The sequence below is a fragment of the Pseudonaja textilis genome, chromosome Z (assembly GCF_049901715.1).
Source record: "Pseudonaja textilis isolate UNSWEBS1 chromosome Z, rPseTex1.2, whole genome shotgun sequence".
Taxonomy (NCBI): domain Eukaryota; kingdom Metazoa; phylum Chordata; class Lepidosauria; order Squamata; family Elapidae; genus Pseudonaja; species Pseudonaja textilis.
Window position 1 is genome coordinate 108,805,279 of NC_142008.1, and position 26,022 is coordinate 108,831,300.

At 38.2% G+C, this 26,022-nt stretch overlaps 1 protein-coding gene and 1 pseudogene across 2 annotated transcripts in view; both read left to right on the top strand.

Annotated features, from left to right (window-relative positions):
- The first annotated feature begins 778 nt into the window (after positions 1-778).
- On the top strand, positions 779-11,124 carry LOC113451434 (vomeronasal type-2 receptor 26-like; annotated as a pseudogene). Its single transcript, XR_015740251.1, has 6 exons — positions 779-1,128; positions 2,341-2,632; positions 3,940-4,788; positions 5,279-5,506; positions 8,877-9,003; positions 10,221-11,124. The product of XR_015740251.1 is annotated as a vomeronasal type-2 receptor 26-like (transcript).
- Positions 11,125-22,399: 11,275 nt separating this feature from the next.
- The window catches only part of LOC148124239 (vomeronasal type-2 receptor 26-like), a 40,034-nt gene continuing 36,411 nt past the window's right edge, over positions 22,400-26,022 (top strand). The window contains exons 1-2 of the mRNA XM_087917234.1: positions 22,400-22,742; positions 23,429-23,720. Of these exons, the coding sequence (XP_087773360.1) occupies positions 22,525-22,742; positions 23,429-23,720 (510 nt within the window). The 5' untranslated portion in view covers positions 22,400-22,524. The remainder of the gene's footprint in view (positions 22,743-23,428; positions 23,721-26,022) is intronic.

Below are 26,022 nucleotides of genomic sequence, written 5' to 3' on the forward strand. Positions count from 1 at the left end.
TTTTAACTCTGCCGAGAAGATTATTGACAACTATCCAGAAGTGGCTTTCTTGTGTCTTTCAGATGCTGTATCTTTAATTTTAATATTAAATAGTCCTACATTTTATCAATAATTTCATGTCTCACTTTTTAAATAAAACCCATATATTTCTTATTGATTTTACAGCATGTCCAGAACTCTTAAGAATACATGACAGAAATCATTCATACTAATAAAGATCAAACAATGCTCTGTGCAATTGCAAAGTTGGGCAGTATTAAAAGCAGCACAACATTGCATTCAAAGATTATTGTAGCACTTGAATTTTGGGAAATAGGGATTTGGGTCTATGTGAAATCAGAGATCATAAGACCTATAGTTCATTCATATGATATATAAGCTATGATACTGTCCAAATATTAGAATCACATTCATGGTCATGCAGGACAGCAATGTTACAGTAACATCATCCTAGCACAATATATTCAACAAAATAACAAAATCCTGCATCTGACTTTGAGGGAGGATTGTCTTGAGTATTGTTTAAAAAATAATCTCATTCATTTTCAGTGTTTTCTTTTCAAACGAGATAGAAACATTTTTTTATTAGTCAAAACATGTTTCCTTCAATTCTCTTGAGATCTATACAGCAATTGCATACTATCTAATTTTGAAAGAATGGAGGTTAGTTTGTTTATGTTCAACCAGATACAGCACTTCAAAACATGAAGAGTATTATAAATATTGCAACTTTTTTCATGTTGGGCAGAATGAAAACACTACAAGTATACAACACAGTTTGTGGAGGCTTCTTACTCTTTTCCAAGATTTGCTTTATAATCACCTTTTGTTACTAGAATACTAATATCACTATCATCAAAGAAGCAAGAAGAATTTAGATGTTAGGGAAAGATTTGGCTAACATTCAACAATGTTAGCTTTAATAATTGTTTCACAAGCATTATTTAATCTCCTATTTTCTAAATCACATAATATAAAATGTAGAGTTCAAAGTCCTCAGGATCCATATCATACATACTGTCAGCCAGGTGATGTCATTGTGGGTGGCATTATCACCTTAGCTATTTTCCTGCATCCTACCCCAGATTTCAGCAAAGTCCCATCATCACCATTGATTGAAGATGTTATGTAAGGATTTTATGCTTAGTTCCACATTGTCTAACATTATGAACTGCTACTAGATCTTAATTCAATTAGTCTACTCTGTTTAAAATTGTATTGAACCATTGACGATATTTATAGATTTCACTATTTTCACCAGCAAGTTTTCAATGTTTAATGATATGTCTGGGCCAGAATATTAAGGGGAAAAATTTACCGAAATTTTTACTGTTCTATATAGATATATCTGGCAAAGGTGTGTGTCATCTCTGAGATTTTTACATATTCTTCCTTGTAGTTATCTTCCTCTTGATTTATATACCATTGAGATAATTGTAGTAAAATGTGTCATTTTTTCATACTTTTAATGATGTGAATAGTTATTATTAATATAATTTATGAATATGTAATATCATATCGAAGAACAACATTATTACCAAAAATAAAGAAAAAATACATGGATGATGTAGCTATTTGCACTAAAGTTGATATTTTGCATAAATAAGTATTTTACATATATAAAATACTGTTTGCTAAGTTTTCATATATTATATAGTATGAAGTTACTTTATGAAACCTTCATTATATTAGCTTCATGGATGTGCTAATAAAAATAAATATACTGAGATTTATAACATGAGATCAGAGGTAGGATTCAAATTTTTTAACAACTGGTTCTGTGGGTATGGCTTAGGTGGTGGGCATGGCTTGGTGGTCATGTGACTGGGTGGGCATGGCTTGGTGGTCATGTTATTGGCTGGGTGTGGCCAACTCAATATCACTCACATTGAGGCACGCATCTCCTCGCCTGGCCTCTTATGATTGTGGGGATGCTGCAACAGTCATAAGTGTGAAAAATGGTCATAAGTCACTTTTTTCAGTGCCATTGTAACTTTAAATGATCACTCCACACAAGCAAAGTATCAGCAAAGGAAGGGAAAAAAACTCCAGAGACGTTCCTGAGACAGGAAGTCTAGTCCTGCCAAGAATGTAGTAAGGGTTAACGGAGAGGCAGTTTCTGTAAGCAACACCAGAATGTTTCATTCCTGTCTTCCTTACAGAATTAGGCTGGTAATTTCTTCTAACAACTGGTTCTCTGAACTGCTTAGAATGTTAACAACCGGTTCTAGCAAAAAGGTGCAAACTGGTAGAATCCCACCCCTGCAGGAGATGAAATAAATAGTTTTTTCTTTAAAATATCATTTACAATTTTATATGATAACTTATCTTCAATTTCAGATTGGTTCCTAAATATTACCAAAATATTGTGGCTCTAGCATTTGCAGTCCAGGAGATCAATAAAAACTCAGAGATCTTATCCAATGTCACTCTTGGTTTCAACATCTATGACAGTTACTTCAATGCACAGAAAACAAACCATGCCACAATGTTAATGATTTACAACAAGAATAACATTTTTCCCAATTATATCTGTGGTATTCAGAATCATATGACTTCAGTGATTGGGGGACTAGACGCTAAAACCTCTATTCACATTGCAAATCTCTTGGATATCTATAAGATCCCACAGGTGAGAAACAGAGCATACCTGACTTTTAGAATTTCTATATTTCATCTGGTAAATTAGAGGCAGAAATTGACATTCTTCTAAGTAACAGTTTATATTGTGTGGTTCTTCTCTTTTAAAATATTTTACACCATTTTTTAAAAAAACAAGGACAACGAGAAGCTAGAAAATCTTAACCTAGCAAAAGAAACTATTATAGCATGAATGAAAGATAGGCACTCTGATTAAATGACATGGAGGTTTTTACCTCAGTCACTGGAAATAGAGTTAAAACTCTATAGTCCAAATAGCAAAAAGTCTTCCAGCATACTTTAGTCTCTCAAAGATATTGCACATAAACTTTGGTTAAGTACATTACATTATTTTAGGGATATATAAACAAATTAGATACAGAAGAAGTTACAAAAAAGGGGAAAGGGAAAAAAAATACAGTATACATCAACTGCAGCTCCTGCAGAAAATAAATATCTTATTGATAGATTAAATGTATTTTTATGCAGCCACAAGCAAAGCTACTGTTGGAGGCTTATGTAGAAAATATACAATACAAAGCATGCACAATATAAGTAGAAAAAATACAAGAAATATGAATTGGGAAAGACTGTCCAAAACAGTTCAAAGTCCAAGCGCTTTTGAAAGACCTGCAAAGATTTCTGCAGGAACAAAGGCTATTTTAAGATTCAATTCAATTCAGAATTTTCCTATTTAGAGTCCTTCATGGACATAAATATGCCAACCAAATTCACAATAACAAAAAGAGAAGTGATCTGTTCTGGACAATGGTAATTACAACTAGCCTTAATTACACACACATATTCTCTCTCACACACATTTCTGACATACAAAAAATACAACAGTCAGAATATCATCTAAATCACATTTCCTGAAGTACTTCTCTTAAAGCCTAAATCTAATAGACATTGGCACCTATCATAAAATATCATTTGTTCATTCATTTGTTCAACTGAAAGCACTACACTGGATTTAAAATTGCTCAAAACATGCTTATTTGTGAATGAAAAAATGCATAGTCTGCCCAAATAGGTAGTTAATATTTTCTCTATTTTTTTCTATTTTTTCTCTATTAAAGAGGACACTTGTTTGGACTACTCCAATCTTTCTAACAGGTGTCCTTGCTTTAGCCTTATATTTGTCTTTTTGTTATAATTTCAGCAATAAAAGTTTTTGCTCATCAACATAAGCATATCTTTTATTGCTGTATGAATGTATTATGTTTTTTAAAATCTTGAAAATAACAATTAAATGTGACTCTCTCTCCATCTCTTTCCTTTGCTCTCAATCCTGTGCAGCTCATCTATGGCTCTAGCCCCATCATGAATTATAAAACACCAGGTCTTTTTTTCTTCCAGATGAGCCCATTGGAAAGACTTCAATATGAAGGGATTCTGTCTCTGATTCTCCATTTTGGGTGGACATGGATGGGCATAGTTGTAATAGCCAATGATAATGGAGATAAGGTTATAGAAAAGATTGTTCCATTATTTTCCCAACACAACATCTGTTTTTCATATATAGAGAGAATTGGTGAAATAACAACAGTTCATGAAATCTATGACTTGTTCAACCGTGGTGCAGAAATACATGATAAAGTTATGGATAGCAATGCTAATGTTCTGATATTTTTTGGAGAGTCTTATATTATGATAAGGCTGAGATGGATAGCATATTTATCAAGAAAAAACATAATAGATACTGTCACAGGTAAAGTGTGGATATTTACAGCACAAATGGAGCTCAACTCACATGTATATCAAAGAAATTGGGATACTGACATAATGAATGGTGCTCTGTCCTTCACAATTCATGCTAATGACCCACCAGGATTCCAGTCATTTTCTGAAAGTAGAAATCCTTCCATGACAGAAGATGGATTTATCAAGGATTTTTGGCAGCAATCCTTTGTTTGTGCATTCAAAACTTCAAATGTAGGTGAAGTAGTTGGTGATATTTGCACAGGAGAAGAGAAATTGGAAGATCTTCCTGTAACTTTTTTTGAAAAGAGTATGACTGGTTACAGCTACAGTATTTATAATTCTGTCTATGCAGCAGCACATGCATTGCATGCCCTGATTTCACCTAGATCTGCCCAATGGTCAGTGGAAAATAAAAATAAACTTCAAAATCAAGATTCATGGCAGGTAATGGCCTGGGCATGATCATGAAGAAAATAAAATATTTGTATAAAGGAAAATGAGGCCCATAATTTCAATTAAGGAATTAATTTGTAATCTCCTTTCCCATCCCTGGAAGGGACACAAGGTTCTCTGGTTTGATTAACCACATCATATCCTCATGGATTAACCCATCACATCCTAGACATAAACTGTTTCAACTTGTCTTCTTGGGCATTGCATGTCAAAACAACTAGATTCAGAGACATTTTCCCTTTCATGCCAGCACTCTGCTGAACACCTAATTCACCCAGTAAGGTCTTATATATAAGTATATTTACCTTCATGAGTATTCTATTCTATTCTATTCTATTCTGTTCTGTTCTGTTCTGTTCTGTTCTGTTCTGTTCTGTTCTATTCTATTCTATTCTGATTTCCACTACACCAAATTTACTTAGACTTTCCCCCATAAATTAAGCCCCACTTTCTAATCTTTTATCTTTGCTTTTTCATCTAGCTGCACTCCTTTCTAAAAGGCCTCTCATTTAATAACAGTGCTGGGGATCTGATTTCTATTGACTACAATGGAGAGTTAATAGCTGGATACGATATACTGAACTGGATTGTTTCTTCTAATGAATCCTTTATTAGAGTTAAAGTTGGGAGGGTAAACCCTGAAGTTTTTTCAGACCAAATATTCACCATAAATGAAGATGTCATAACCTGGCACAATTGGTTTAACCAGGTGGGATTCTACTTCTGTGAAATTTATAGCAAAACTATTTTGTAGTTAGATGCATAAATTGAATAATTCGGACCTGATCAAATAAGAACACGTATTATAATGCAATCAATAATGTCTCCAAGTTGTTGCTTCAGCTGGATTTCTTCTGAATTCATTATTTACTATGATGAAATAAAATATTTGATATGATATCTGTGGAACCATCTTTAGGAAAAGCATTAAAATCTGGTATGGGGTACTGAAGGAGAAGCTATTGGTTGGAGGTCGTTGGTGCACTGACAGAAAAGGTACTCCCACCCCACCTCTCCAATTACTTGGGTTTTTTTTGGTTAGTTTTCATTTCTGTAATTTTAATCTGTTTTTATTTTATAATTGCCAGGTGTTTGTGCGGCTTTTTTGTTGTTGTTATAAGCTACTGAGAGTTGCCTTGAACTGTGAAATAAATTAGATAGATAAGTAGATAGATAAGTAGATGGGCAGACAGAAAGACATTTCATATTCTTCTAAAAAACTAGAACTCATTTTTCTATAGTATAAATTTCAATTGAATTATTCATGATGACTTACAATAACACATCATTATGGCTGTTTATTTAAAATAGTTGCAGTTTTGCTTTTTAAATATTGTATTCCATAATTGTGGGTCTGTCATATACTCTTTTCTTCAAATTTTAATGTATAAATTATAGATTGAATGAAGATAGTGATTTGGTTCTTTTTTGAATCTGTTCTTTGGTTATTTCAGTAACACATACAAAAAGCTTTTTCAGGATTAATATTTATAATTAAATTTCAACCGTACCAAATTTATTATGTTATCACCCCAATTTCTGAACTAAATGTTTAGACAGAAATTGAGCAATCAAGTCTGCTTTAACTATTTTTGAATGGTTATTAATTCAAATTGTAATTTGATGGCTCATTTTTCATGCAGATGGCTGAAACAAGCAGCCCAACTCTGTTGGAGACTATCTAATCCTGATCTAAGAAAAGTCTAAAAAGAAAATGTTGTACATCTCTAGCACTCTACCTGGAGATAAATCTGCCCAAACATTTATGATCTCATATGTATGAGATTGTTTAATGTGTGTAAACCAGAGGTAGTATTCAGCAGATTCTGACCAGTTCTGGAGAACCGGTAGCAGAAATTTTGAGTAGTTTAGAGAACTGGCTAATACCATCTCAGACTGGAGATTTTATAGTATCCTTCCCCTGCCACACCCACCAAGTCTCGCTCATAGAACTGGTAGTAAAAAAGTTTTGAATCCCACCATGGGTGTAAACTTGAATTTCCTATATCAGTGCTTGGTCCCATGGATCCTTGTTGATTCCTTTCTTGCACCCAGGAAATTAAATCCCAGCAAAATATGGTACAACACAGTCTTATCCCAAAAAAGACTTTGGATATGGGATATGATCACATAAAACATATCTTGAAATGGAGGTTCATTGATATATTTAAATAGGTAGATCAATGCAGAATTTCTGCTAATGTCCTAGCTAGTTAAGTGTCTTGGTATATGTTCTCCAAGCAGCTCAATATTTTAAATATCTCAATTCCTTAAAGTTCTGGAAAATTTTCAACCTTCATCACTTTCATATGCTTCCATCAGCAATCCTTAAAGTAGGTATGAGATAGATATGAGATCACCCAGAGTTAAATCAAATCACAACAATAGCATTCTATCACTGGTGTTTGCAAGACGCCAAAACCACATAACCAATAACAAAATTATTATTCAAACTATATGGAAAAAACCATGGTTAGGATTATTAAAGTCAAAAGGTGAGGATACGTACCATGATTAGACATGAGAAAACAAAACCTGAAAGAAGATTCCAGGAAAAAACAATTACAACGCCAGGACAACTTGACAATAACCTTGAATATGACCTTTGTACATTGAAAGAATCAGAAAAAATATTTCAAAATTTTGAAACTGGTCTGGTAGCAATGAATCAAGATATGCTGCATCAAACATTAAAAAAACATTAAATAGTAAAGAATGACAAACTGCCATTTATGGATCCTTCTACCACTGTAAAAGAATGCATTAGAGAGAAAAAAAGGTGAGCATTAAGTGTACTGGAAAAAAAAACTAGCAAAAAATAGAAATTGGTAAAGTTCACATGAAGAGCAAAAAAAGGAGGGGGGAGTCCCTACTGATTTAACTCTGCTGGTCATTGTGGCTATATGGGCCAGTGTTCCTCCCCATTTCAAGGTCATTGAACCAAGACTATCTGAAGACATTTTCAAGGTCATGTGACCAGCACGCATCATTTTTTGTTCCCACAAAATTGGTACTTATTTATCTATTTTTCCACTTGCATTTGCATGCTTTTGAACTGCTAGGTTGACAGGAGTTGGGGTGAGGTTGGGATTCAGCCTGTCAGGTCTCAAACTGGGTTGCCAGCTTTCCATCCAACAAAGCCAAAGTCTTAACCATTGAGCCACCAAACCCCCTTGAAGAGCAGCGAAAGCTTTAAAATCATAGTCAATGAAGGCCAGTAATTTACAAATAAATCTCTGAGAATACAAAATAACAAAAATAGAAGGGTGTTGGAGATCTTCAAGTCCAACCTCCTGCTCAAGTGTGAGATCCTATACCAGTCCAGAAAAATGGCTTGCCACTCATTTTTAACACAATTGAATGTGGTCAGTGTGGCAGCGTCATGAATATCTTATTCTAGATTATCTTTAAAAACAGCCAAAAAATAGAACCTAGTATAAAGCCTATTATAAGAATTTTATTCATATAATGGACTATATAGTTGCAAAGTAGAATACCATAGATTGTCACAGTAACAGTTATGTATATTTGGAAAGACTAGAAATCCGATGCACCTTTCTTCAGACAATACTGTTGATAGTAAGCCTGTGCCACAAAGAAGAGGGAGTCAAGCTATTCTCCAAAGGGCACCTGAGGGCAGGACAAGAAATAATAGGTGGAAACTAATCAAGGAGAGAAGCAACCTAGGACTAGTAAGAAATTTCCTGACAGAACAATTTATCAGTGGAATAACTTGCCTCCAGAAGTTGTAAATGCTCCAACACTGGAAGTTTTTAAGAAGAGATTGGATAACCATTTGTCTGAAATGGTATAAGGTTTCCTGCTAGAGCAGGGAGCTAGACTGGAAGACCTCAAAAGTCCCTTCCAAGACTGTTATTATATATAAGTAAAAGACACCATTTAAACAACTTTGTAAATTAAATTTATATTAACGTCATTGTAGTTCCATAGTTTGATGGTTATGAGCCATTGAATTGGGCAGCATACACATTTTAAAAATATATTATTAATTATATTCTAACTCAGACTGATATGATACCTCTGAATTGTTCTTTGTTTGTTTTTTGTTTCTGTTTCAGTCCCAGCCTGTTTCTATATGCACTGGAAGTTGCCATCCTGGTACCAGCAAGAAAATCAAGGAAGGCGAGCCCTTTTGTTGCTATGATTGCATTCCTTGCCCTGATGGGAAGATTTCAGAGAAGGAGGGTAAGAAATATTATGCTAGGAATTTTCTCACACAATGGTTGCAGTTTCCAAATGCAATCTTATACATCTGAAGACTGGTGTGGATTAGCACCTTTAAATGGTGGTTTCAGGTGCTCTTTCTGGCAGTTCCTGGTAGCTACCTCTCCCTGGCATTTGCTGACTCTCATATTTCTCATTGGGAGAGGAAGCTGATGAAGAAATTACACCTGCTAGGTTTTACAGGGGATGCCCTGGGAGATGCCCAATGATGCCTTAAGGATGCCCAATGTAGGGTAGTCCAAAGGCTTGTGGACATTGACTTGAAATATCTACGAGCCAGAGTCAACAACACTTGCTCCCCTCTGATCTTCAGCCAATTTAATAATTACAGACTGAGGATGGCTTCCTATTTTTCCACTCTAACCACTCCCAAGTATAGAAGAGCTTTCTCCCTAGCTCGCTTTAATGTCTTTCACTCAGCACTACTGGATGGGCGATTTAAGAGGCTCCCAATTAATGAGAGGCTATGCCCCTGTGACAGAGCTGAGGTTGAAACTGTGGATCATGTCCTTTTATATTGCCCTACGTATAATGCAGGCAGATCAAAGTTACTATCTCTCCTTGAAACAGACCCTTCTAGATCCTATGTTCTTGTATTGTCTAAGGGATGGCTCTTCATACATCACTTTTTAGGTTTTCAATTTTTTTTTAAGAGCTGTAACCATCAGAAGAGAATGTTGTAATTCCCCCTAGTCAAGTTTTTGGTGACCAATTGTTCACGATTAATTTTCCCATGTTCTTCTTTTGTTGTACTTGTGTTTTGGTCTATGACCGCAAATAAAGTAAATAATGTATGGTACATCTGAAGACTCCTTTTGCCCAGTATTTTGTGCATTATTTTAAATGGGATTGAGATATTGATATATTAGGGCTTGCTGAAGAAAAATCAGGCAACCATTATTATCCTATCTAGTTCAAATGCATAGATTATATGGAGAATTATATAATGAATTCAAATTCTAAAGATTTCACACATAGAAGTTTTGAAATTAAAATACAACAGCACTACCATTAAACAGATTAAATGGTTACAACATTCTTAAAATTTACAGACTAATACACAATGGTTTAATGAATTGGGAGTAAAAAATTTCTAAATATTTTTAAAATACATAAATAATATTATTAAGATATACTTTATATATTAGAAATGGCCGCCAAATCATTTTATTTTTCAGACGCAAATGATTGTTACTTGTGTGCAGAAGGAAGCTATCCAAACAAGAATCAGGATTCATGTATTCCTAAAACTTTGACATTCTTGTCTTATGAAGAATTTCTGGGAATCAGTTTAGCCTTCTTTGTTCTTTTCTTTTCTTTGCTCTCAGTGATTGTGCTTGGAATATTTTTGAAGAACCACAACACCCCCATTGTCATAGCCAATAGCCGAAATCTCACCTACATTCTCCTCATCTCCCTCCTGCTCTGTTTCCTTTCTGCATTCCTATTCATTGGTCATCCTGAGAAGATGGTATGTCTCCTGCAACAAGCAACTTTTGGGATTGTTTTTACAGTGGCTGTTTCTTCAGTGTTGGCAAAAACTGTCACGGTGGTTCTAGCTTTCCAGGCCACCAAGCCAGGATCCAAGATGAGAATGCTTGTGGGAAAGAGACTGTCCAACTCCATTGTCATTTCTTGTTCTCTTATTCAAATAGGTATTTGCATGACATGGATAACAACTTCTCCCCCTTTCCCAGAAAAAGATATGGATTCAGTAGTTGAAGAAATTATTCTACAGTGCAATCAAGGCTCTGTGACTATGTTCTACAGTGTCCTAAGCTATTTGGGCTTCTTGGCTGTTATTAGTTTCATAGTTGCCTTCATGGCCAGGAAATTACCTGATACATTCAATGAAGCCAAATTCATCACTTTCAGCATGTTGCTCTTCTGCAGTGTTTGGATATCTTTTGTCCCAACCTATTTGAGCACCAAGGGAAGTACATGGTGGCAGTGGAGATATTTTCCATCTTAGCTTCTAGTGCTGGTTTGCTGGGCTGCATCTTTCTTCCCAAATGTTATATAATTGTTTTAAGGCCTGATTTGAACAACAGGGAAAATTTAATGAAGAGAAAACAATTCTGATTTTTATTCATTTGCATAGTTTAAAATTAGTAAAGCTATATCATCTTTTTCCAGAGTTACAAGGCTAATTTATCAACAGCTACACTCCTGGTTTCCATATGCAGGTATTACTGCTTCAGTTGACTATGAGAAATGTGCAACAAAATACCTGTGCATGTGTATAAGGGGAGAGCAGCTCATGACAGAGACATGCAAGGCTAAAGTTTGATCATAGAAATTTCCCCCATTTATGCTCCTGTCAGCCTCCAAGATTTCTTCTTCTGCTGGACTCTTTCTGGCTGCCATAGAAATGGGGGGGGGGGAATAATTGGGCTTCATGGGGGGAAAGGTGCTGAAGGTTGAAGTTGTATGAACTGTAAAAGTTGGGATGCTTTCCTGCTTACTATACAAATGCAGCCACTTATCTTTTTTGGCCAAGGTCAACCGTCTTAGTATACCAGATGTGTAAGACGCCACCTGAAGATATAACACTTATGACATTAGACACACCTCAGATTGGGTGTCCAGTTTGAATTGTTGGGGGTGGGGACTTGGGATAACTTTCTATATGTAATTTCCATGCCTTTTGCCTCAGATTTTGTATTTCTTTTGTTGCTACCACTTCATATTCAATAAATGTACTTTTCTCTATAAAAATGGAATCTAAGACTTTCTTTCTTGGATTTTGAATGGAGCCACATCTGACATTATACAAGGTCTCTGTTTTTACCAGCCCATCTGGAGATTTACCTCTTTATTTTCTAAGAGGATTTGAAAACAATGTCTAACTCAACCAGCAATCAAGATCTGTGGGCTGCTGGAACCACCACCTCACTACTTCTTGACACTCAAGAGGAAGCTGAGCTGCTGGCAAGGCTGCGGATTGAAGATAAACCAGTGGTCCAACCCAAATAGTCTCTTGGGAGTCGGAGGAGATCCCATCCGGGATGCTGGCATGGAGAAGCTGTGTGGTAGGAGGAAGGCCAAGAAGATCTCCTGCTGACCCAAGCTTTGCATCTCTTGAATGAAGCCCTGGAGGGATGGAGGACTAGAGAAAGATATGCATTGCCAGCATGCGAAGACCCTGGGGAATAGAAGGGGGGCAAAAGCCTTTGAAGCTCTGTCAGCAATTCCCATAGCTCAGCCAGGGCCAGCTCAAGTGGCTGCAGTAGCCTAAGCCCCACCTCCCCAGGAAGGTAGCACCACAGAGGCACTGAATTCCGAAAGTTCATCCACTGGAAGTAAAATACAGAGGGGATCCCAAGGAGTAGGGATTCTTCCTAGCCCAAGTCCACAATCATATGAAAGAATATGGGATGATTTCACCTTAGAGTCAGCCAAAGTGAAATGTGTCTCCAAAGCCCTAGAAGTGACTGCAGCCCAATGGATGGTCACTCTTCACAATTATGATGCCCCTCAATTAAGGAACTATGACCTGTTCATGGCAGCCTTGCACACAAATTTGAAGATCCCCTTGCTGAACACAAGGCTAGGATTAGGATGAAAACCATAAATCAGGAACGAAGGCTCATTGTGAATATACTCAGGAATTTAGAGAGAGTGGTCCCAAGAGGCCCTTGATGGAAGCTTTCAAAGATGGGCTGAATGAGGATGTTTATCAAAGCTGTATCTCCAAAAAAGATGTTAGAGACCTACAGCTCTGGTATGTGTTGTCTGCTGATGTGGAAATTGATCTGACCAGAAACAGATGCAGGGGTGGCCCCAGCTGGAGAAAGCCCTCTCCTTACCAACCCCTGTGAGGCACCCAAAGTTCAAAAGGGTGGATTGGCTGTGAAACCCAAAACCACAGCATGCTTCCAATGTGGGAAGGAAGGTCACTGGGCTGCAGATTGCCACACTAAACTGGATACAAAAGGACACCGGCAGGAGGGAAGAAAGTTGGAAAAAAACTCAGCCAAGCTGTGTGAAACAGCCATGCAGGTTGCGGAAGTTGTTGAGTTCGCACCTCCAGGAAGAGAGAGTTGGGAACTCCTACCCCTTCTGGCAAGAGTGACAAGATCCTCTGGTAAGTCCATAAAGGGCTCCATGACCATCCCAATGGAATTAAGGATGCCTACATCAGGGTCCCAGGGGAGGGTGTTGGATCTGCTAGACTCTGAGTGTATTAGATGCGTAATTAGCTCAGAAGTTGTGGAAAACTAGGATTGAGGCTAAGAACTTTTTTTAAAAAACATAGCATTTTGCCAACTAGCTGGATCAGTGGTTGGGGGTGGCCCTGCTCATTTTGTAATGGGACCAGTGGAAATGTTGATGGGAAGACATCGAATGGCTTTGTGTTTTACTGTGGCCCCTGGGATGGAGTGCCCCTTATTACTTGGATTACTCTGGTTTAGGAAAAGGAATCCTCAAGAGGACTGGAGGAAAGGTCTGATGTGCATATGCTCCAACCAACCACCGGAAGGGGAGGAGCTTTCCCTAGTAAGGCCTCAGAATCCTAAGGAGTGGGCATCGGTAGCTAGTGAACACATTGTGGGGGAGGAGAAAATTTCTAAAGAATATTGGGACCTCAGAGAGGTCTTTAGTGAGAAAGCGTTGGATGCGCTCCCCCTCATTGGCCCTCAGATTGGATGTCCAGTTTGAATTGTTGGAGGTGGGGACTTGGGATAACTTTCTACATGTAATTTCCGTGCTTTTGCCTCACATCTTGTATTTCTTTTGTTGCTACCACTTCATATTTAATAAAAGTACTTTTCTCTATAAAAATGGAGTTTAAGGCTTTCTTTCTTTGATTTGGAATGGAGCCATATCTGACAGCTCCATTGTCCAAAACATTTCACCAAAAGAGCTTGCATAGCTATTTACATGCAGTGCGATATATAATTTTTAAAATATATCTCTATTAAATTAAATATGAATTTTTGTATTCATACAATACTATTAAGAATGCGAGGAAATATAAAAATATATAGAAAAGTGTGTATGGAAATTTAACAATTATAAAACAACAAATTTGGAAAAATTGTGACCAAGTTGCTTCTTTTCTTACTCTTTATTGGGAAAAAAGAATAAATTATTTGTTTCCATTTGTTTTCATGATGCATTGCAGATTTATTATTCTATTGAGTGATATTCATTCTTATGAGCATCTCCAGTTTCTTAAATCTTGGTTAATTCCAAAGAGACATATGCTGTTTTGACTAACAATCATCATCCTCAACATATATTAACAATCATTTGACTTTTAGCACCGAATATAGTTATAGAATGATATATATGGAAGGATATAAATTTTTTTTGTATGGATAATTCATTTCTTAGAGCAAGAAATTGCAACTAATTATTATTCAACATTCTTTTCAATGAAAAAATAAATATTATATATTTTTTGTTGAATTGATATAAATGAACTGAGTCAGTTTGATCTAGTGGTTAAGACACCAGGCTAGAAAGCAGGACACCATGAGTTCAAATCTCAGTTTAGCACTGAAAGACTGTTTGGTGACTTTAGGTCACCCTCTCTTGGTCCAACTTACCTCATAGGGCTATTGTAAGAGGTGGAAGGTTTGTTGGATATATTTGTCCCCTTGAAGATTTGGCTTTTCTAACAGTTACTGAAGTGGACCAAGGCTACAGCAACTTTGCAACTGATGTATGAAAAAGTGTTGCTCTAGGCACCAATAATTTTATTATGGTTGTTTAGCAATAATTTAGTTTAGTTTATTGTCATTGCACCTCGTATAATGAAATTAAATGCCATCTTCAGTGTACGACATACATAAGAAAACTATAAAAATAAAACAAAAACGCATAACCTTCACATTCTATACAATTGAGTTGAAAACCCCTGATACTGCATTAGTATTAGACTTGTATATTGTTTGTGCTTTAAAGCCCCCTCTAAGCTGTTTACAGAGTCAGCATATTTTCCCCAACAATCTGGGTCCTCATTTTACACACCTCAGAAGAATAGAAGGCTGAGTCTATCTTGAGCTGGTGAGAATAGAACTGCTGAACTGCAGCCAGCAGCAGGGATGAGCTTCCAAAAAATTAGCAACTGATTCTCTATCAGTTACTGGGTGGGTGTGGCCATGATGGGTGAGGCTATTGCATTCTAAGACTGTGCTGAAGTTCTCACTCGGGTCTGCATTTCCTGTGGGAATGTGGACCGCTCCTATTGGCTGATGCCATTTGACAGCTGACTATAAAAGGAAGCTGTCAAACGGCATCAGCTGTTGCCTGTCAGCCGGCCTCGCTCTTAGCTCGTGGCAGCCACAGCAACCCTTTATTTTTAAATAAAGTTACTTGCTGAATGTTGCTCTGCGTTGCCTCCATTCTTCCCACTGCCTACTTATCGCTGGCGACAAGGATGGGATTCAGATAAAGAGACAACCAAGCATGATCACTGAGCTGAAAGTCACTATCTGAGCTGAAAGTCACTATCTGAGCTGATTGTCACTATTCACGAGCACGAATAAAATTCCTCTCAGCAACACTGGCTGACCAGAAGACAAGATTACTTCAACCCCTATGTTCCCACATTTCAGACTGACATCGGAGACATGGGAATCCTATATAAATCATTTTGACTGTTTCTAGATGCCACTGACCTCACCAGAATTTCCACCCACAGAAAAAAAGGCTTACTTTTTAAGTTTTTGCAGAGCCACGGTGTTTGACACTGCTACTGCATTTCTGGCACCGCAATCAGTAAAGAAAGAAGAATGGGAAGAATTGCAGGAAATCCTCTGTAACCACTATTCCCTTAAACCCTCTTGAATTGCCAGGCATCACACTTTTAGAAGACAGACCCAGGCTAAAGGAAAGACTATTAGCATGTATATGGCAGCCTTACAGAATGCCATTGCTTAAAATGCCAAAAGAAAGGTCACTTGGCCAGAATTTGTCAGGCTGGGAAGTCTTTCAAACAGCCTCAACAGCCATTTCCTCAGCCAACACAACATTTCCAGAAACAAGTAGAAGACTGCTTCACGGGCTACCAAGCTAAGTCACTTAACAAAAATTCTAACAAAATAAATGTCATTATGTCCTTAGAAGGTAAACCTTGCGAGATGGAGGTAGACACCGGCTCAGAACTCTCCATCATCTCATGGAGCACCTTGAAGCGAATCCTCCCTCACATGGCAAAGAAGAGGCTCCAAGACTGCCATCTAATTCTGCCTGATTCCCAGGGCAGACCCATTCCAGTCAATGGAAAAAGCAAGTTTTCCATTCATTTTCAAAATTTTAAGGGTTGCTTGCCTTTAGTTGTAGTGGATGGGGCCCTCCCAAGTCTGCTGGGGATGGAGTGGTTCCCTGCCCTTGGCCTTCATATAGGAGGTATTCACTCTATTAACAACTAAGAGGTGGATGCCTTATTTAATGACTATGCTGATATATTCAGTGAGGGCCTTGGGTGTTATGTGGGAATCCCAATCTCATTCAATTTAGAACCCCTAGCAGTCCCAATCCACATGAAGCTTCGCAGAGTGCCTTTTGTCACCCCCCCAAAGCTGGACAGGGAACTGGATAAGCTAATTACCCAGGGAATTTTAGAACTTGTGGACTGTTCAAAATGGGAAACACCTCTCAAGAAAGATGGCAGCTTAAGAATTTGTGTGGATTATAAGTGCTCAATTAATAAATATTTGCATATCAGTCCCAGTGATCCAGCATCTTCCGCATTCATTCAAACCAGGGACCATTTTTGCAAAATTAGATATGTCCCAAGCATACCAGCAGCTCCCTGTTGACAACACAACTACTGAATTACAGACTATCATAACTTACAGGGGCGCCTTCAGATGCAAGCATCTCCAATTTGGGGTCAATGTGGCCCCAGGAATTTTTCAGTCATTAATGGAGAGGTTATTTCAAGGGTTACCTGGAGTAATACCTTATTTTGATGACATATTAATTTCTGCCTCTGACAAACCTCAACTAATGCAAAGAGTTCAAAGGGTTCTCAATTGTTTCAGAAAAGCAGGCCTCAAATTGAAGAAGGAGAAGTGCACTATTGCCACACCACAAGTAGAATTTCTGGGCTACAAAATTGACTCCTCTGGCATCCACCCAATAGAATCCGAGGTACGTGCAATCCACAATGGCCCCACCCCATCAAACAAGACTGAACTTGTCTTTCTGGGACTGCTTAATTTTTACACTTCCTTTTTGCCCCATAAGGCTTCTGTAACAGAGCCACTTCATAGATTCTTAGACAAACATGCCACTTGGCATTGGGGCCCTAAAGAAGCCTTCGCTTTCAAGGCTGTCAAATCATTACTAACTTCAGATTCTGTCTTGGTCCAGTTTAACAAGGACCTCTCTCTAGTCCTGGTGTCAGATGCTTCACCTTTTGGCATTGGCGTTGTATTAAGACACAGGCTGTCCAATGGCTATGAGGCACCAATTGCCTTTTTCTCAAGGACATTTTCTCAAGCCGAAAGTAATATAGCCAAATTGACCAGGAGGCTTTAGCCGCAGTTGCTTCAGTGGAGAAGTTTCATGAGTTTCTCTATGGTCACCATTTTGAACTTATCACTGACCATAAGCCCCTGTTGGGACTTCTATCAGGCAACAGGCAAACACCTCATATTGTGTCCTCAAGGATGACCAGGTGGACTTTGTTTCTAGCAGCATATTCCTACATTGAGCAGGCAAGCACCTCAGCCACGCTGATGCTCTCAGCCATTGCCCCCTGCCTACGCCAGTGGAACCAACCAATGCTGTGTTCCTAATCGAAGACCTTAACCTACCCATCACATCCTTTGGCATCACTGCCCACTCTGCCAAGGACAAGGTAATATCCCAAGTCCTTGACTGGGTGGGAAGGGGGTGACCTAAAGACCCTTTTTCACCTGAATTCTTGCCTTTGAAAATCTATCAGCAAGAATTGTCATCCCTACAAGGCTGCCTGCTATGGGGAGCCAGAGTGGTCATTCCTTCTCAGCTGCAGACCCCCGTTTTAAAAGTGCTTCATGAGGGACATCCTGGGATTGTCAGGATGGAAGCATTAGCATGCAGTTATGTGTGGTGGCCTAGCATGGATGCCCAGATCACTAGCTGGTTGAACATTTGCCAACCATGCCAGGTCACCAGACCAGTCCCTCCTACAGTCACCCCAGGAAAATGGGAAAGATCAGAGTCACCTTGGTCCAGACTCCATATTGATTTGACTGGCGCCTTTCAGGTGTGAACATTTTTGGTAGTAGTGGATTTCTTTTCAAAGTGGGTGGAACTAGCCTTAATGCCAACCACTACTTCTGAAGCAGTAGTAAAGGCCCTGTTGTGAATCTTTGCCACACACAGCTTACCTGACAGCTTAGTGTCAGACAATGGCTCCCAATTCACATCCAATGAATTTGAGGTATTCCTTGCTAACCAAGGAATAAGGCATCCTCTGACAGCTCCTTTTCACCCAGCCAGTAATGGTCAAGCTGGGAGAACTGTCAGATCTACAAAAGGGGCCCTGGAAAGGCTTGGCCCTGCTGATTGGCACTCTAGACTGGCAAAATACCTTTTAATTCAGCATACTACTCCCAGTGCTACTACCAATTGCTCCCCAGAGAACTTCTGATGGGCCACCGTTTGAGGACAACCCTGGACAGACTGCACCCAAATTATGCCCCTGCCATGCCCTTGGGCTCCAATAGTCAGGCCAGAAGTTTTGTAGAACATGACCTGGTTTTAGCAAGGAACTATGCAGATCATCCCCTATGGCTACCCAGTCACATCATTGCAGTAACTGGCCCTAAATCATATAGGATCCAGTTATGGGATGGCTGCATTTGGCGCCGCCATATTGATCAGCTAAGGGGGTGTTGGAGTACTCCTGCAGGTGGCCCTCTGGATGGTTATGATGCCTCGAGCCCATCATCGCCTGAAGCAAGTCGCCACGGACCCAATGATAATGCCCAGGCAGTCAACCACACCACCGGAGGTCGAGGTTCCCATGCCACCCGCACCAGAGACTCCACACCCAGCAGAAGATCCTCACACTTTGGCAGCCCAAGCAGAACTGAGAAGATCTGGCCATCTGTGCAGGCACCCAGCATACCTAAAGAACTACACATGTTCCGTTCTGGGAGAAAGGAGTATTGCGTTCTAAGACTGTGCTGATGTTTTCACTTAGGTCTGTGTCTCCTATTGGCTGATGCCATTTGACAGCTGACCATAAAAGGGAGCTGTCAAATGGCATCAGCTGTTGCCTGTCAGCTGGCTGCACTGTTAGCTTGCGGCAGCCACGGCAACCCTTTTTTTAAAAATTAGGTTACTTGCTGAATGTTACTCTGCGTTGCCTCCGTTCTTCCCACCACCTACTTATCAGTGGCCTAGTCGGCCTTCTGCACCATCCTGTCCTGGGAGCCTCTGCAAGGGTGAAAATGGCCTCCCAGGCTCCAGAAACTCTTTGGAGGCTGGAAATAGGCCCATTTTTGGCCTTCCAGAGCCTCCAGAAAGCCCATTTTGGCCCTCCCTGAGCCTTCATGTAGGCTATGCACTTACCTGGGATCCAAAACAGGCTATGTGGGGACTCCTGGAGGGGAGGTGGAGGTGGGCAGGACCAGCCAGGGGTGGGATTTGATGGTTTGCCAAACTGGCCATAAAATTAACAACCAGTTTGCCCGAATCTGGGCAAACCAATAGCAGCCCATCTTTGGCCAGCAGTCAGCAGAAGTAGCTTGCAGTAGTGCATTCTAATCACTGCTACACCTAAAATGTTCCTTTCTAGCTTCTAGGGCTCATTTGCTGGTTGCATTTCCCACCCAAATGTCATGTCATTCTACTGATGTCCAATGTGAACAACAGGAATCATCTAATGAAGAGAAGGAAATTATGATGTTAAAAAATGATTTTCTTGTATTTTGGGATAAAGCAGTTGTTGAACGGCTATTAAGGGAACCTTCAGAAGGGTTATTTCAACACTTAGCAGTACATATGTTAGCCAACTCTTCTCTCATTAGGGTCGCATAGTTGCTTTGGAAAATATGCACGTTACTTTTTGACTGTTTGTGCATGATCAGGACCATTATATTGCTTTGCAAATGAAGCGTAAAGTGAGTGTTCCTGGACAAACATATTGTGAAGATTTTCAGAAGTTTGGGAAATCTCAGTAATTTATGAATCTACTTATATACTAAAAATGATTTTAAAAGCTTTGTCATAACTAAGTTGATGGGAATAATAATATTCTATAAGAAACCTACTCCCCCACCCAGATTTGTCTGCAATGTTTAATTTGATGTTATCTGTTGATATCATATTTTTATGGCTGAGATGGTTACATATATATCCATAAAATATCTATCATATTCACTTTGCAGTATTAAAGAAATGATCCTAAAAACCAAAATTCCAAAACTTGCCAGAAATTAGTGGTCAATATATTTTAATCTGACGAGGTGAGCAATGGCAGATGATTAAAGTAAATGTTGAAGTTGAGATATATTAATCTATTTGAAATAATTTAAGAAAATACTTTTGATCTGAGCTGTGCTTTTGTGTTTAATTTGTTCTATCTCCATTATATGTGTATATGAAACTATATTTCTCACCTCACAGAAAACCAGTCTTATTGGCCTCTTCCTGTCTTCTAATTAGCTAAATTAAAAGAAAAGAAGCCTTGGTGGTACAGTGGTTAGAGTGCAGAAGTACAGGCTAGTTCTGCTGACTGCCGGTTGATTGCAATTTGGCAATTTAAATCCCACCAAGCTCAAGGTTGACTCAGCCTTTCATCCTTCCGGGGTGAGTAAAATGAGGACCCAGATTGTTGGGGGGCAATAAAACTGCTTAGAGAGGGCTGTAAAGCACTGTGAAGCAGTATATTAGTCTAAGTGATATTGTTACTGGTAATTGTAAATAATTTACATGAAATTGCCAGCAATAATTTACATGGAGGTGCCAGCCATCTACAATACTGAAACAACCAGCTCATGTGAGGGATTAAGAGTTATTGAAACTAGAGCCTGATTTTATCGACAAGATTTTAATTCACCTCACAAAATCCAATGATTCAAGCCATAAAACACACATCATCCCTTAAAAATATGTTGGCCTGTTTTTCTCTTCTAATTAGCTAATTGTAAATAATTTACATGGGTATTGCCAGAAATCTACAATCCTAAAACCATCAGCACATGTGAGATGAAGAGTAGCTGAAAGTAGAGCCTGATCTTGTCAACAAGATCCTCTTTCATCTCACAAAACCCAATAATCCACATCAAAAAATTAACATCATCCCTGAAAAACAGATTGATGCCCATTCCAAGCCTGACATGATGGTTTCTCAAAATCTTAAAAAGCTCTTCTGAGGGGATTAGGTCCATTTCCTCACTGACAATTATCCAGAGGTTGCTGATATTCCTTGCTTACATATTTCAGATGCTGTGGTTTCAATATTAAATAGTCCTACATTTTACCAATAATTTGAATAAAAAAGTCTCTGTGCTTTATTGATATTACAGTATGTCCAGAAATCTAAGAGTACATGATAGAAAGAAAACGTTCAGTTTAATAAACAATGCTTCATGCAATTAAAAAGTTGTCCAGTATTAAAAGCAGCACAACACTCCATTCAAAGAGGACTAGAGTATTTGCATGAATTTTGGGGAGTAAGGATTTAAAGATCTGTCTGAAATCAACAGAACATAGGACCTATGGAAGATGGAAGTGAGCTATGCTTAGGACTATCACAGCGGTGGGATTCAATTGTTTTTACTACCGATTCTGTGAGAGTGGCTTGGTGGGCATGGCAGGGGAAGGATACTGTAAAATCTCCAGTCAGAGATGGTATTTGCGGGTTCTCTGAACTACTCAAAATTTCTGCTACCGGTTCTCCAGAACTGGTCAGAACCTGCTGAATACTACCTTTGGACTGTCAGATTATGACTATCCATAGTTCATTCATATGGTCTATCTGCTATGCTACTATCCAAATTTTAGTGTTACATTCATGATGACACAAATAGCAGCATTACAGCAACATTATCCTAATACAACATGATCAACAGAACAGCCAAAAGCTGCATCAGACCTCTCTGGAGATCACAAACCTGAGGGACAATTGTCTTGAGTCTGTTTTTTTAAAAAAAATCTTGTTCATTTTAAGTGTTTTCCTTTCAATGAGATAGAAATATTTTTTGTATCAGTAAAAACATGTTTCCTTCAATTCTCATGGGATCCATAAGGTAATTGCCTACCTATTTAATTTTGAAAGGATGATATTTAATTTGTTTATGTTCAACTACATACAAAATTTCAGTGTCCAACAAAAAACATGAAGAGTATTATAAATGTCTCAAATTTTTTTCATGTTAGGTAGACTTCAATTATACAGCACAGTTTGTGGAAGCATCTTACTCTTTTTTAAGGAGCATTACGACCACCTTCTGTTACTAGTAATATCACTGTCATCAAAGAAGCAAAAAGAATTTAGATGTCAAGGAAAGACATGGCTTTTTTCCAACAATGTTAGCCTTAATAATATTCTCACTAGCATTTCTTTATCCCCCACTCTCTAAGTCACATAATATCCAATGTAGAGTTCAAAGTCCTCATGATCCCTATCATATATACTATCAGCCAGGTGATGTCATCATGGGTGGCATTGTCACTCTAGCTGCTTTCCTGCGTGCTACCCTAAAGTTCAGAGAAGTACCACCACCACCATTGCCTGAAGAGCTTTTGTAAGGATTTTAAGCTTAGTTCTGTGTATTCTGACTGCTATTAGATCATAATTCAATTAGTCTATTCTATTTAATGTGGTATCAAGGCATTGGATATTTGTAAATGTTGACTATTTTACCCAGCCAGTTAACCAAAGTTTAATGATAAGTCTGGGCCAGAATATTAAGGAAAAAACTTCATTAAAATCTTTATTGTTCTATATAGATATGCCTGGAAAATTTTAATAGTCTGCATCTACTCTGATAATTTTACACATTCTTCCTTATCATTTTCTTAATTTTGATTTATATACCATTGAGATAATTGTTATAAAATGTGGCATTTTTTCATACTTTTAATGATGTGTATAACTGTTATTTATACATTATGAAATTATTATTCCATATCTAAGAACCACAGAGTTATTTCCAAAAATAAAGGAAGAATACAAATGTATGGATGTCATAGATATTTTAAAAGTTGTAAATTTGTTGTTTTGCACAAATAAGTAGACATGTACAAAATACTATTTTTAAGTTTCCATATATATGAAATAATTAGTTTATGAGACCATCATTGCTTTCATTTCACATACTTACTAATAACAATATTCTAAGATTATAACATGAATTGCAAAATTAGTACTTTTTCTTTTTAAAAAATATTTTAAATATTTATTGATGATTTAACTTTTCTTCTATTTCAGATTAGTACCTAAATACTACCAAAATATTGTGGCCCTGGTATTTGCAGTCAAGAAGATCAATAAAAACCCAGAGATCTTACCCAATATCACTCTTGGTTTCAACATCTATGACAGTCATTTCAGTGCACAGAAAACATACCATGCCACAATGTTACTGATTTACAGCATGAAAAACTTTTTTCCTAATTATATCTGTGGTATCCAGAATCATCTGACTTCAGTGATTGGGGGACTAGACACCAAAACTTCCATTGATATTGCTAATCTCTTGGATATCTATAAGACCCCACAGGTAAAATTCAGAGGATACCTATCTTTTTAGAACTTCTAGGTTTCATTTGGTAGATTAGAGGCAGAAATTGGGATTATTCTAAATAACATCATACCTGGTGTGCTTCTTCTCTGTTAAAGTCTTTTTACACCACTTTTTTTTAAAAAGGACAATGACAAGCTAGAGAATCTTAACCTAAGAAACTTCTATAGTATGAATGGAAAATATGGAATCTGATTAAATGACCTAGAAGTATTTCCACAGTCATGTTAGAAATCTATATCTTAAATACCAAAAAGTCTTCTAAGATAGTTTAGTCTCTCAAAATATTGTCACATTAAATTTGGTTAAGTACATTAGATAATTTTAGACATGAGTAAACAAATTAGATACAAAAGAGGTTACAGAAAAGGTGAATGGGGGAAAAAGTCCAGTATACATCAACTATTGTTCCTGCAGTACATAAATATTTTATTGATTAAATGTATTTTAAGCAACCACAATCAAAACTACTCTTGGAGACATATGTAGAAAATGTTTAGTACAAACCATGCATTGTTTAAGTAGTAAAAATGCAAGTAATACACCAATGGAACGAAGAAATGATAAAGGAAAATGGAAATATGAAATCAAGCATGGGAAAGGCTCCAATAAAGGACAATATTTGTAGCTCATGGTTGAAATGATGGGTCTTTGGTGCTCTCTGAGTTTGCTTCTTTTCTTGCAGACATTTCATTACCCTAATTTGGTAACATTATCAGTTCTAGTAAGGAATGCTGTTTGCTATCTGTTTATATTCTGGTGTCCTGCCCGCCTGTATCGGTGGGTTGTTTTAGAGATGCTTTGGTTGGGCTGTTTACAGATAGCTTTTGACTGGGATATTGCTTACTTCATTATGGTCTGAAATTAACCCTGGAGTTAGAAGATTAACTCCTTACTAGCAGTGCTGATGTTAGCTGTCCAAAACAATTTAAAGTCCAAGACCTTTTGAAAGACCTGCAAAGATTTTTGCAGGAACAAGGGCCACTTTAAGATTCAATTCATCTCAGGATTCTCCCTATTTAAAGTCCTTCATGGACGTGAATGTGCAAACCAGATTCACAATAACAAAAAGGGAAGGGATCTGTTCTGCACAACAATAATTCTTTCAACTACCCTTAGTTGCACACAAAACTCTCTCACATATTTCTGGCATACGAACAATACAACAGGCAGAATATAATCATATCACATTTCCTGAAGTACTTCTCTTAAGGCCTAAATCTAATAGACATAGATACCTATTATAAAATATAATTCATTCATTAATTCATTCAATTCATAGCACTTCACTGCATTTAAAATTGCTCAGAATATGCTTATATGTGAAAGAAGATATTAGTTTGGGTGTTGGATATTAGTTTGGGTCTCCTCAAAGAGGCAATCAGAATTTTCGCTGAATATTTCCTTCATTTTCTCAATTTTTCCTATGAAAAATTGGCCTTCTGTCTCTCTCACAGAGGTCTTTGCTTTATCTCTCTTTTCTATCCTTTCATTCTAACTTCAGCAATGTTAGGTGTTAGATCTGGGAGGATGGTTCAAGAACGGAGGAAAGACTCAGATAGCAACAACAGCTCTTTATTAGTGACTTCAGATCTGAGCAACTAATCCCAGCCGCAGCAGCCCCTTATATAGGGCTGGCTGCGGCTAGGCAGCCAATGAAGGCGATTTGAGTTTGCCGCTCTTGGCAGGGCCAATCGCAGCAGCCCATTTACTGGCCAATCGCATCAGTCTATGGCGATCAAATCACGATCGGCTATCAGCTGGCCAATCAAGTTTGCAGGCTTCAAGCCTGCTAGTCCGGAACACTCCTCCCCTCTCGGTTCCGTTTAAGGGGCGGAGTAATATAGTCTAACAGGTAGACAGGTCTTCGCACCTGTCTACCTGACTTACGCAATTCCAATTGTCCCTGTTCAAATCCGGGTTCAGACGGACTGCTTGCTGGATCAAACAGGAACGGTGAACCGGTGCCATGGTCAGGGATCTCCTCTGGTGCCCCCGGGGTGATAGAGTCCTCAGCTTCGTTGCTACTGCCATGGCTCCCCGGGCTCGCTGAACCTGCCTGGCTGCTGTTTCTTGGCGAAGTGTTCATCTGTCCAGGCTCAGCTGCAGCTGGTGAGTGTTGCAAACTATGGTACGGTGATCTCGGTGTTAGTTCAGAATAAACAGGTGTTGGTTCTAATTCTGAGTGCACGGCTTCCCCTCCCCCTCTCCCGGTGTCAAAGTTAGGGTCAGGTTTGGAAGATGTGGTTAGTCTGGAGCACAGCTGGTCAATATGGCGTTT